This window comes from Mya arenaria, chromosome 12, assembly GCF_026914265.1.
Source record: "Mya arenaria isolate MELC-2E11 chromosome 12, ASM2691426v1".
NCBI lineage: Eukaryota > Metazoa > Mollusca > Bivalvia > Myida > Myidae > Mya > Mya arenaria.
This window is the reverse complement of record NC_069133.1, coordinates 9903738-9918012: the sequence shown is the minus strand read 5'-3', so window position 1 is coordinate 9918012 and position 14275 is coordinate 9903738. Positions and strand designations below refer to the sequence as shown.

At 39.6% G+C, this 14275-nt stretch overlaps 1 protein-coding gene across 1 annotated transcript; it reads right to left on the bottom strand.

The window, feature by feature from the left end:
- Positions 1–1320: 1320 nt before the first annotated feature.
- Positions 1321–12951, bottom strand: LOC128211106 (uncharacterized). The gene is made up of 8 exons (XM_052915522.1): positions 12868–12951; positions 11093–11335; positions 10052–10307; positions 7849–7983; positions 7150–7613; positions 4671–4879; positions 4188–4371; positions 1321–2309 (listed from the first exon to the last, which is right to left on the bottom strand). The coding sequence occupies exons 1-8, from the start codon at positions 12870–12872 to the stop codon at positions 2039–2041; spliced, it is 1767 nt and encodes a 588-aa protein (XP_052771482.1). The 5' UTR covers positions 12873–12951; the 3' UTR covers positions 1321–2038.
- Between the last annotated feature and the right edge of the window lie 1324 nt (positions 12952–14275).

The window sequence follows — 14275 nt, the reverse complement described above, 5'->3', positions numbered from 1 at the left end:
GATTCAGATTATGTTAAAAGTAAAAAAGTTCTTGAAATAGTTCTGAGAAGAATGCAGCATTCTTTCTTGAATGGAGCGTGAAAACGTCTTAATGGTGTCATTTGAAGCGAGAAATAATTGATAAGGATTCTAAATATTGCAACAAGACAATGTTTCCATTATGCTACAGACGACAGTCTTCAACAAGGGAGTTAATTGTGTGATGACAATAAAAAAGGAGTTCCATACGGTTACTTGTTTTATCTTTCCCCGAGGGCAAAATTAGAATTTCTAGCATGGTCAAAAATTTGGATCTACCTATCTGAGGTGGGAGAAAAGGCCATTTTGATAGTATAATTTAATTGCTTACAAAGTCTTGTCATATGATAATCGCATCGCTTATTGTATTTAAATATAAAAGTGTTCGAATTTGTTATAATTACCATGGTAAGATAGTTAACATCTGCCTTATGCCTCTTTTATATGTCAGTTTCGGATCATCAAGATTCACCGCTCGATTTCATGTGTTTTGATTTAATAACTGTTTTTTCGTTTGTTATCAATCTCTGTTTATCATTTGTTTATAAGTTGAGCGGTCATTGTTCGCCCACGAGGGAGTGTTACATATCGCGATGGAGAATCCAGCCTTAGTGTACAGGGTTATTATTGAGTGGATGCGTTTAAATTCGTGACGAAAATGCGTATCAATCAACTTAATAATTATGCTTCGCACGAAAAAAATATTATTATTTAAACACTAAAATCATTTTTGTTGTTGAAGTGAATTGTGTCATTAGACCCTAAATGGTTTTTTGACTTTACTCCTTCAATTTGTCATAATCAATGTCAATGATTGACTTTCAATGAAATAAATGAGCGAATGAAGGGCCAATTAATGAACATTCCGTGAACATCATGGAGAAATAAAATATATTGTGTTTTTAAAATGCACTTATTTGGGGTTTCTCGAAGTTGAGCACCCCTTCTTCCTTATATTCATGAATACTACGGCGGGAATATGTCGTCACACACTCACCTTTACTGATACACAGTTTAATATCAATTATTGCTTCAAACAGCTGCTTATTTGGTACAAAATCCTATCGTGTTCAAGTTAAGGTTAAGGTTTCATGTATTATTTTCAAAGCGCCGAAATATGACATGATATGATATGACTTAAACCAGGGAGTTCTGCAAAAGGTAAAATTAGAATACAAAATTAAACAGCCGCAAATCTTCCAAGAAGCGCTAGCGCGCTTTATGTATTTGCATAATCGCGGTCGAGCGTTCGTACTGCATGAACGCACGTAAAATAAGAATAAATCCTGAATAGAACACCTAATCGGTTAACCATTTATTCAATGTACTTTCAAACTGATATATCATACACTAGGATGAAAATAGTGGACTTAATACAGCAACAAACTGATTTGGTGTTGAAGATTAAACAATAAACAAACACAAAATATTTATTAGTACATGATATGTCATATTATCCTCCTAGGCTTTCAGAAATACAGATGCAATCGATGATTGAGTATAAAACGTATTGTCATAGCACAACACAGAATATGGCGTTTAATGTTACAAGTTATCTAGTTACTAATCTTGTCACTCAATAACGTCTAGAGAAGCACACCATAAATACATAAAAATATTAATGACTTAAAATATTCAATTAAATGGAACTGGATAACAGCTTATTTATGTTTACCTTTCATGCAAATGTTACGTATTAGTAATTTACGCATTCATGTTCCAAAGCGCCATAATTGACATGACATGACCTGTCAATCAAACAAACCACCAATCGGTGTCCAGATACGACAAGGCTTATAAGCCGATGTTGCTATCCGCATGACCTTTGACAAGCTCCGACGAAGGAACAATAGTAAATGTTGTGTTAAAGGTTAATAACGGTAGCCAGGGTAGTGAATTCGAACATGTTAACACATTAGCTCTTATAAGATAAACATCATAACAGATAATCGTATACATAACTATTCTGCAATACATTTAATAGGAATTATCAAAGTTATGATTTGTTGCCATGCTGTGTTTAAAATAGGAAACAAGACGCCAGATATGTGAAGATAACTAAACTCCACGACGCAAGACATGTGAAGGCGTGTCCCACGGGCGGCGCCGGTCTGGGATCCGTTTTATCTATCACGTCAGAAGCGACACAGTGATGACAAGTGAAGAAGTTGTCTGGGTCGTAACGACGCTTGATCAGCAACAGACGCTCGTAATTCTCGGTTCCCCAGAAGTCCTCCTTCCAGTAAGGGTTATCTTTCCACGGCTCGTTCAAGTACATGCCGCTCCCGAAACTGCAAAATAAGGCACGTGGTAACACTTGTTAGTTGATGCCGTTCAATACCACACAGATAGAGGAGGGATATTGTAGTGTGACGGTTATAATGACTTTAGGGAGGTTGCAAGCACTTGTAGTACGGGTACTTTTTGTACAATTCGTCATTCATGTATTATATGTATATTATACAAGTCTAGAATGTACGATACGAAGAGGGAAGCGTTTTATGTGTATGGTTAATGCGAATGATTTATGTGTGCTTTTTATGCGTGTTATTTATGTGTGTGTCTTATGTGTGTTATTAATGCGTGTTATTTATGTGTTATTTATGCGTGCTATTTATATGCTATTTATGTGTGTGATTTTTGTGTGTTATTTATGCGTTTTATTGTTGTGTGTTACTTATTTTATGCGGTTTATTTATGCTTTACTTAATGTGTGTGATGTTTGCAAGTGATGTGTGTGTGTGTGTGTGTGTGTGTGTGTGTGTGTGCACGTGCGTACGTGCATGTGTGCGTGCGTGCGTGTGTGTGTGTGTGTGTGTAATTTATGCGAGTAATGTTTATGTGATATTTATGCAAATTATTTGTATGCGAGTGATTTAAGCGATTGATTTATGTGTGTTATCTATGCAAGTGATTTATGTGTGCGATTTATGCGAGTGATGTATGCGAGTGATTTATGCGAGTTATAATCACGCCTTTGATTTATGTGTTTGTTAAATACAAGTGATTTATGCTTGTGATTTATGTGTATGATTAATGCATGTGATTCACGCGAGTGATTACTGTTTGTGATTTATGTGAGTGATTTCTGTGTGTGATTTATGCGAGTGATGTATGCGAGTTATTTATGTGTGTGATTTATGCGAGTGATGTATGCAAGTGATTTATGCGAGTTATTTATGCGAGTTACTCATGTGTGTGACTTTTGCGAGTGATTTATGAGTGTTATTCACGCGAGTGATTAATGTGTGTGGTATTTGTCAGCGAGTGATTTATGTGTGTGATTTTGTCGGCGAGTGATTTATGTGTGTGATATTCGTCAGCGAGTGATTTATGGATGTGATTTTTGCCAGCAAGTGATTTATGTGTGTGATTTTGTCGGTGAGTGATTTATGTGTGTGATATTTGTCAGCGAGTGATTTATGTGTGTGATATTCGTCAGCGAGTGATTAATGGATGTGATATTTTTCAGCGAGTAATTTATGTGTGTGATTTTGTCGGTGAGTGATTTATGTGTGTGATATTTGTCAGCAAGTGATTTATGTGTGTGATATTCGTCAGCGAGTGATTTATGGATGATATATTTGTCAGCGAGTGATTTATGTGTGTGATTTTGTCGGTGAGTGATTTATGTGTGTGATATTTCTCAGCAAGTGATTTATGTGTGTGATATTCGTCAGCGAGTGATTTATGGATGTAATTTGCTGGCGAGTGATTTATGCGAGCTGCAAGTATAAGCTTTAAGTGATCAGTTGCAAACGGCTTTTAGACTCAACTGTAACTTGACCATGTAAATGAATCTTACATACACATAAAAGTACATGTCTTGTTTGGCAACCCAACATATATAAATTGATCTTGTAGGATGGAAGAAGATCTGAATGTAATGTGTATATGTTATTTCTACGATATAAATTTTCAAACGTTTTCATTAGAATTAAATTCGAGTGTAACGACAGGTATAAAGTACCATTAAAGGTAATCTGAATCTTATGCGGACACTTCTCGTTCAAGAAGTGTAACATCTACTTAACACATTGGCACACAAGGACATTAGAAATTAAAAAAATAAAACTGTTATAGCGACAATAGGTCGCGACCTCGCAGTCAAACATATTACGGGGAAAAGGCAAGTAAAATGCCAACTAAGTTGAGTAAAAAATTCTTACTTTCTTATTCCTTTTGCAAACGTCTGGAAGTATTCGATAAGCTCATCGTTATCTGTGGTCTGATTCAAGAGAGGGACCCCACTTTCGGCGTCGCCCAAGGAGAGTCCACATGACAATGACGTCACTGTCGACCGATATCCCGGATGTAGGGGTGTGCTCGCTAAGGGAGCTTCCGTGGTTTTTCCTGTAAGATGGATGCAACCAACATTGTTTGACACAATTACCGCGCTGCGATTGCATTAGTGCCATTTCAGAAGGGTGTGTCATTTGACTTATATTTTATTAATTAAATTATTAATTAAAATTACACTTCATGTAACAATAATGATGTAAAAATCGTCTACAATGACAGTTAAAAAATAACTATGCATATCAAAACTTGAAGCTTTTTTTTCTTTCTTTATAACACTTTAAATAAATTTGTCCCTCTGACCTTTGTTGAAAAGGAGTATTTTTAACACTTTAGACCGTCGTTCAGCCTACCTCCCAACAGAGCCCCTGTGCATGCAATCCACAATTCTCTAGCCACTCCCACAAACAGCTGCTCCCTCATGAAGGCCCGGAAGTCCTCCCCGGCCTGTCCCGGCTGCAACAAGGTGTTCGCCATATATGCGCGCACGATTGGCGGGTCATACGAGTCCTTCTCGTAGTCCCAGAAATCCGTCTTGTTTGTGAAGGTGAATGGTACTTGTCTGTTAAAAATCATTTGAAATTTATGACGTACTGGTCATTAAGGAACGACGGTCAGTCGGTCCGGAATAAGTTCATCAATGGAGAATGATATTATGCACCAGTCAACTGTAACCACGTCCCCAAAGATCCAGGAGTACACCGGGAATAGCCGGGGAAATGGGCCGTGTTGTTACCTTGCAGGTGGCCCCACAGTGCCGGGGGAATGCGGTGGTTTTGTCTTCGCGCAAACATAGTGAGAATGAGCCTTACCTATGGTCCCTGGGGTGCGGGAGCATTTTGCGGGGATTTTACCAGCAGTTCGTTCTTGCAGGGAGGGGAATTTACCCGAGCTTGGCTGGACCGAAAGTCAAAGTCCCCGCTATTCCCCGGACCTGAATGGGCGTGGTTTCAATTGACTGATGCATTAAAAAGTTTCAAAACACAGAATTAATGTAAATTGACAAATGCAAGGTGGCTTTATGACGATAAAGTATATTTTTGGCCAAGTATTTGCTGGAAAAGTACGTTTAGAAGTCCATGGTTATTAACACGCGAAGTCACGATCACATTACAGAAAAAAGAGGTTGCAAATCACTTCTTATGCAGCATCCAGCCATGTGTACATTGTTTAGAATGGCATATTCGATACTACGGCTAAAGTGGTTTTTATGAAGTGAATTTTCTTTAAAAATAAAAATAATCTCAACACACGTGTAGCTATATACGTTCAAGTAAATGTACACACCGCGTTTCGCGACTTGTCTATTTATGATAAATAATTGTATGGTTCTGGTAGCATACCTGTACGTAAACTGATTTAAATATATGAATATGATACCAGCATGATAAAAAAAATAAATAGCAGAAGAAAAATATATAATGTTTACGGATTGGTTAAAGTTTAGAGTGGTAAAGGTGTCCACCTTACACACAGAGGGCAAAAGGTTTGATCGCCAAAAGGGTGTGAGTGTTTGAGTAGTATTTATGTCCATCCCTCACACAGGAGGGTGAGGGTTAGATCCCTTACAGGGTGAGAGTGGTTTATTAATATTTATGTCCACCCCTCACACAGGAGGGTGTGGGTTAGATCACTTACAGAGTGAGAGTGGTTTAGTGATATTTATGTCCACCCCTCACACAGGAGGGTGTGGGTTAGATCCCTTACAGAGTGAAAGTGGTGTATTGGTATTTATGTCCACCCCTCACACAGGAGGGTGTGGGTTAGATCCCTTACAGAGTGAGAGTGGTTTAGTGATATTTATGTCCACCCCTCACACAGGAGGGTGTGGGTTAGATCCCTTACAGAGTGAGAGTCGTTTAGTGGTATTTATGTCCACCCCTTACTCAGGAGGGTGTGGGTTAGATCCCTTATAGGATGAGAGTGGTTTAGTGATATTTATGTCCACCCCTCACACAGGAGGCGTGGGTTAGATCCCTTACAGAGTGAGAGTGGTTTAGTGGTATTTATGTCCATCCCTTATACAGTACGATTTGGGTTAGATTTTTACAGGGTGAGAGTGGTTTAGTGATATTTATATCCACCCCTCACACAGGAGGGTGTGGGTTAGATCTCTTACAGAGTGAGTGTGGTTTAGTGCTATTTATGTCCACATCTCACACAGGAGGGTGTGGGTTAGATCCCTTACAGAGTGAGAGTGGTTTAGTGATATTTATGTCCACCCCTCACACAGGAGTGTGTGGGTTAGATCCCTTACAGGTTGAGTGTGGTTTAGTGGTATTTATGTCCACCCCTCATACAGGAGGGTGTGGGTTAGATCCCTAACAGGGTGAGAGTGGTTGAGTGGTATTTATGTCCACCTCTTATACAGAAGGTAGTGGGTTCGATCTTCAACAGAGTGAGTGTGGTTTAGTGGTATGGGTGTCCACGCCTCAAAGAGGAAGTCGTGAGCTCGATCCCAAACATGGTCAGAGTGGTTAAGTGGTGTAGGTGTCCACCTTTCACACAGGAGGTAGTGGGCTCGATCCCAAACAGGGTCAGATTAATTTTAGTGGTGAAGGTATCCAACTCTCACACATGAATTCGTGGGTTCGATCACCAACAGAGGTACTTTCGCATGACCTCTCAAAACTGTCACAAAAACTCGTTTCTATTCAGGAAACAGAATCAAGATTCTATCATTTATCAGACTATCGTATCAGATTGTTAGATCGCGCATAATTGAATTTGTATTACCTAGCATTTGCCTAGAAAATAAAATAAATGCCAGTGAACAGATTCGCCGCTCATTAACATCAGTGTCTAATGCCTTGTACAATTGTATATACTCACTTGCTTCTTGCCCAGTTGACTGCGGCCTCTAATTCTTTGTGCTCGGATCCATTCCAGGGTGCAAACTTGTTAAAGTAGAATGTTAGCAATCCCTTATAATTGAAAATGGTTTTGGATCCCGGGTCCTCGTAAGATCCCGGAAAGTTGTTAAGCATCCAGTAGCCACCCCATGTAGACGGCATTTTCTCCAGTAGCTGCTCACAAACTTCTAATACCTCTTCGAAATAGTTTATCCCAAAAACGTTCATTTCAATGGGAACGGGCATACTGAAAACTACCATCTGTGACGGCATTGGGTGCAGACGGTACACAAAGTACACGGCAATTCCAAATGTGCCCCCACCGCCGCCCCTAAGTGCCCAGAACAGGTCTCCGTTCTCGTGATACATGGTATCGCCTTCCGAGGTGACTATCACCGTCCTGTTCGCCGTCGCAGTGGCGATCGAACCGTCAGCAAGCACCACCTATGTAAAAAGGAAACTTAATATTATTAAATAACTACTTAAAGAATACTGCTATGTGTCGATTTTCATACATGTTTTGTATTTATTTCCTGAACAAAAATCGTTTTCGTGCATGTGTTAGGTTAGGTTGTAAACATATTTTTATGCTCATGATATCGGTCCTTTGACACGCAGTACAATCATAAGCTTATTTAAAAGGTACTCGGTTCACACTATCTTTCTACTTAGTCCCTACCTGAGCCTCTAGCAGGTTGTCGACGGCGTATCCAAGGGAACGGGACACGGGGCTGTGCCCACCACCCAGCGTGTAGCCTCCCGGGGTCACTGTGTGGGCGCTGCCGCCAACCACAACACGCCCGACCGCATTCAACTGAAACACATTCATCAAATTGACAGTCCATAATGCTGTGAAGACCACTGTTACTGTCTCATGTGGGTCCCAAATATCAGGCGGATAATGCGCAACTCACATGGTAAGTTGTCCACACGGACAACTGCGTGTGATCCGAGTTTACTCATGATTCACGGACAACTGCGTGTGATCCGAGTTTACTCATGGTTCACGGACAACTGCGTGTGATCCGAATTTACTCATGGTTCACGGTCAACTCCGTGTGATCCGAGTCTCCTTACTTTTCAGGGTCAACTGTGTGCGATCTGATTCTCGTTACGGTTCACAGTCAACTGTGTTTGATCCGAGTCTCGTTACAGTTCACGACCAACCTTATGTAGTCCGAGTCTCGTTATGGTTCACGGTCAACTGTGTGCGATCCGTGTCTCGTTATGGTTCACGGTCAACTGTGTTTGACCCGAGTCTCGTTACGGTTCACGGTCAACTGTGTGTGATCCGAGTCTCGTTACGGTTCACGGTCAACTGCGTGTGATCCGAATCACGTTACGGTTCACGGTCAACTGCCTGTGATCCGCGTCTCGTTACGGTTCACGGTCAACTGTGTGTGATCCGAGTCTCGTTACAGTTCACGACCAACTATGTGTGATCCAAATCACGTGACGGTTCACTGTCAACTGCGTGTGATTCGAGTCTCGTTACGGTTCACGGTCAACTGTGTGTGATCTGAGTCTCATTACGTTTCACGGTCAACTGTGTGTGATACGAGTCTTGTTACGGTTCACGACCAATTGCGTGTGATCCGAGTCTCGTTATGTTTCACGGTCAACTATGTGTGATCCGAGTCTCATTACGGTTCACGACGAACTGCGTGTGATCCGAGTCTCGTTACGGTTCACAGTCAACTGCGTGTGATGCGAGCCTCCGTACTCTTCATGGCAAACTGCGTTTGATCGGAGTCTCCTTCTAGGGTTCACGGGCAACTGCGTGTGATGCGAGTCTTCTCATGGTTCACGATGAACTGTGTCTGATCCAAGTCTCCTTACCGTTTACGGCCATATGCGTGCGATCCGAGTCTCCTTACGATTATTGCAAGTTATCTAAGTTATTGCATTTAAAAACTGCAAGGTTCAATTATCTACAAGGCATGTTGCACGGTAATTCTGCATCGTTTAATTGTATACCAAACATTTTAAATGGTTAAGTTGTTTTTTACAAATATTCCCATTTTATTTTGCATGAAAAAACTGCATAGTTAAATTATTCACAAAAACTTATTGCATGGAAAAACTGCATAGTCAAATAACCACAAAATTTATTACATGGTTTAACTAGAGTGGTGAATGCGAAAAGGTTCTAAGTGACATTAAATAAATAAGAAGATAGAACCTTTTAGCTTTCACCCCGTGAACTGCAACGTTCACATATCTCCCGACTTGCATGGTAAAACTACGTTGTTCAATTATCTACCTTTAAATCTTCTCTGCTTAATAAGCTATCAGATTTTTTGCACGACAAAACTGCTGATTAAATAACCACAAAACGTATTGTATGGTAAACCTGAAACGTGTTCAAACTACACGTTTCTATTAGCAATCAGATTGAATGCATGGTAAAACTGCATGTTTCTATAAGCTATCAAACTAAATGCAGGGTAAAACTGCACGATTCAACAACAATCAAACATAGTCCATGCTCACACTACACGTTTCTATTAATTATCAGACTTAATGCATGGTAAAACTGCATGTTCCTATTAGCTATCAAACTTAATGCAGGGTAAAACTGCACGATTCAACAACAATCAAACATAGTCCATGCTCACACTACACGTTTCTATTAATTATCAGACTTAATGCATGGTAAAACTGCATGTTTCTATTAGCTATCAAACTTAATGCACGGTAAAACTGCACGGTTCAAGAACCACTAACGTATTCCATACTCAAACTATCTGTTACTATTAGCTATCAAACTTACTGCACGGTAAAACTGCACGGTTCGAGAAGCACCAACGTATTCCACACTCAAACTACCTGTTACTATTAGCTATCAAACTTAATGCATGGTAAAATTGCACGGTTCTAACCTCCTTGTATATCTCCTGCCATTGTAACCCGGTCTGCACCTTGACCGTGCCATGTGGGCTCCTCTCCATGCTCAAGTCTATCTCCATCTCGTCCATCTCGGACAGGCTTATGAGGAAACTTCCCTCCCACGTGGAGCGGCCCACATAGTCATGCCCCGAGCTCCGTACTGTCACGTGTAAGTTGTATTTCCGCGCGAACTGCACCGCTTTCTGGATATCATCAGCGTTCTTAACCACGGCGATCAAATTTGGGTACCTGTGAACAGGAATATGGTTGGCATGGTGGTAACTTAGTCGAGAGTATAACACGAACATCAGGTTAGATACACGATAGGTTGCTGCTTAATGGTGTTGTACATATAAGGACATTATAAACAGTTGACCTCTGTTCAACGGTATTGTACATATAAGGGCATTATAAACAGTTGACCTCTGTTCAACGGTATTGTACATATTATGGCATTATAAACAGTTTACCTCTGTTCAACGGTGCTGTACATATTATGGCATTATAAACAGTTGACCTCTGTTCAACGGTGTTGTACATATAAGGGCATTATAAACAGTTGACCTCTGTTCAACGGTGCTGTACATATTATGGCATTATAAACAGTTGACCTCTGTTCAACGGTGCTGTACATATAAGGGCATTATAAACAGTTTACCTCTGTTCAACGGTGTTGTACATATTATGGCATTATAAACAGTTGACCTCTGTTCAACGGTGTTGTACATATTATGGCATTATAAACAGTTTACCTCTGTTCAACTGTGTTGTACATATTATGGCATTATAAACAGTTTACCTCTGTTCAACGGTGTTGTACATATAAGGGCATTATAAACAGTTGACCTCTGTTCAACGGTGTTGCATATATATGATCATTATAAACACTGTACCTCTGTTCAACGGTGTTGTACATATAAGGACATTATAAACAGTTGACCTCTGTTCAACGGTGTTGTACATATTAGGGCATTATAGACAGTTGAGTTCTGTTCAACGGTGTTGCATATATATGATCATTATAAACACTGTACCTCTGTTCAACGGTGTTGTACATATGTGCCTGTTTACTGTACTCGGGGTAGCTTGGCAACAGCAGGTGCCCGTTCATGCCATGGTTGAGGGCGGCCATGTCCATCTGAGAGGGGTAGCATTCATCACTCGGGCAGCACCGCTGCGAGATTATGTTGTGAACGCTACCATGTTCCCTGTCATGTCCATCGCCAGTCACACCCCAGCTCATCAAGGCAACACTTGCCAGGAAGGCTAGCGCTGAACTGTAATAGGAGGTACTTAAATGGCCAAATACTTGAATATATGAATACATGCATCGCTCAGAGATGATGTAGTGCACGGCACATGTCCCCTGTCGTTTCCATTTCTCGTCTTGTTCATTGATCGTCACACTCCAGCTCACTAGGGTAACACTTGCCAGCACAAGCGATGAAATGCAATAGGAGATACTTCGTTGGTCACAGACTGTAATGCATAAGAATCATCATCGCGTGGTAATGGCGAAGTGCATGCAACCATGTTCGATGGCTTTCCCACACCCAAGTCCACTAGGGTAACGGGAAAACTGGCTATAAAAAGGCTATCGAGATACAGCACCAGTAAAAACAGTTCGCTCGGACATTGAACATTGCTAACCATGACTGATGCCTTGTTCACGCCCGGTTGTGCCCCGGACAACCTGGGTAAAGGGCAACACTGGCTAGCAAGGCTACCCATACACAGCATATATACATGTAGGATCTGCATTACCAGTAAGTCTAGTAAGTATCGCCCCAACAGTGAACACTGTCTTGCCCATGTATGGCTACACTTTAGCACATCATATGAGATGGTCAAAGGTTTGCCCATTAAAGACACACAATATAGAATGATGCAAAACAAAAAACATCTATTTTATTGTAAGATAAAAAATATAAGCGATATTTTGGCGCTTTTTTAGCTTGGGAATATGTGGCCACGTAGCTATTAATTAAAAAAGGTGAATATTATTTTCATCTGAACACAAATTATATGTTGATTTTTTTATCGTAAACAGTCAAAAGAGCAAAACATGATTATTTATTAAAAAAAAAACAAGAACACAACTTACATCAACATTTCTTGTGTGCCATATGTAATTATGATAATGGTAATATTGCTTAAAAGTAAAAAAAGATAAAGCAGCAATGTTAACCGTGAATCCATTGTGGTGCATAGTGATAAGCGAAGTGACTTTCTTATTCCTAATTCCTGTTTCTATTGAGAAATAAGGGAACTAGTTCCTTTTTTATTCAAACTATTCTTAAATGGAAATGAGAATAAACGCACTTCTTAGGTTGATACATATGAAGGCAATTTATGGAATGTAACCCTGTTTGATAGTAACAAAATATAAAGTATAAGGAACTAGTTCCCTAGTCAAACGCTTGCACATTTTCTTTATTTCGTATAATCTTAAATGCATTTAAAGTGTCAAGACAATGCAGTAGAGTTTATTTCTATCAGCTGTACAAGCTCGATACTCTCAGAAACTAGTCCAAAAGCATTTCGGTATGGATGCAAATGGAAATTTAACAGATCTTCCATAACACACCAGAAAATGTTGCACAGGGTTTTTATTCAAACCTTGCAAAATAATGTTTAAATTTGTCAATAAAGGCTTCCAACCAAATTTGCATCGTAAAAGGCTGTTCATTTATCTGCATTATTTCAAAACTAACGGCGTGTATAACCATGAACACATTTATCAATATCATAAATTTAATTGGAAAATGCCGGCAAAAATAAAAGTTTTATGGTAATAAAATGCACCTACCTCATATTAGATGCTAGCCGACACAAAGGTAAATCTACATCCAATTGTCAGTGGTAGTTTATATTCATTCCTTTATTGTGAAATATCTATACACCTTGTTTTTTCAACGGTAAATAGAGCGGATCATGAGTTAAATACTGACATATACCACATGGTTTTAAAGAACATGTATTTTGAAACAAGATATATTCAATAAACCTGATAGATCCTCACTTAACACCCTCACAATTAGCGATTATTCAGGGTTCATACATAATAATGCAAATACACAAATATAGATTTTAATACGACTATAATTTTCGTGTACATGTTCTATATCATACTACACACAACCAAAAATGAAACACGGAAAGTATGTATATATGTATAAGTCAATAAATATGTCATGATTTATTGTTAAAATATACTTAAAAAAGAGAGAGAATCAAATAGCACTATCGATCTAAGACGAACGAACTAACGTAATTTTATTCAATAAAAGGCCATTATACATGCTACAATACAAATTAAATAAAACAAAATACATATATGTAACCTTATCAACACAATACTAATACATTAACTTATTTAAGAACATTTGGTTAATGTTCAATTAATATGTTGCGCTACCGTAGATCGTACTAGCCATGTTATATTTACTGCAGTTTCAACCCAAGTTGAGGCAATTGTTACTGCACCCACAAACCGAGTTGAGTCAATAAAACCTGCACCCAAAACATAAACGAACGCAAAAGTTACTGCACCCACAACCCGAGTTCAGGCAATAGTAACGGCACCTACAACACGAGATGAGGCAATAGTTACTAAACCCACAACCCGAGTTGAGGCAATAGTAGCACGGCACCTACAACCCGAGTTTAGGCAATAGTAACGGCACCTACAACACGAGTTTTAACAATCGCTACTGAAGCCATAACTCGAGTTGAGGTAATAATTATTGCAGACTTAACCCTTGTAAATGCAATAGAAACATCACCCATATTCCGAGTTTAAGCAATAGCTACCGCAGCCGCAGCCCGAGTTAAAGCAAAAGCTACTGTAATCACAACCCGAGATAAGGCAATAGTTCCTCCACCCACAACCCGAATTAAGGTAATAGATACAACAGCTACTACCCGAGTTAAGGTAATCTTTACCGCACCCTCAACCTGAGTTAAGACAGTAGTATCTGCACCCACAACCCGAGTTAAGGTTATAGTAGCTGATCCAACAACCAAATTTTCAGCAATGGCTACTGCAGCCACGATCCGAGCTAATGCAATAGTTACTTCAGCCACATCCAGAGTTTAGACAGTAGTTACTGCACCGACATATCCAGTTTAAGCAATAGTTGCCACACCTACAACTCGAGTTAAAACAATAGTTACTGCAGGAACAACCCGAGTTTAGACAATATTATCTGCACCCA

Excerpts from the sequence above, each read along its gene's own strand:
- LOC128211106 (XM_052915522.1), bottom strand. Across the intron at positions 10,308-11,092 it reads TACAACACCGTTGAACAGAG|GTACCCAAATTTGATCGCCG; the intron begins GTACAGTGTTTA and ends TCCTGTTCACAG. Across the intron at positions 7,614-7,848 it reads ACAACCTGCTAGAGGCTCAG|GTGGTGCTTGCTGACGGTTC; the intron begins GTAGGGACTAAG and ends CTTTTTACATAG.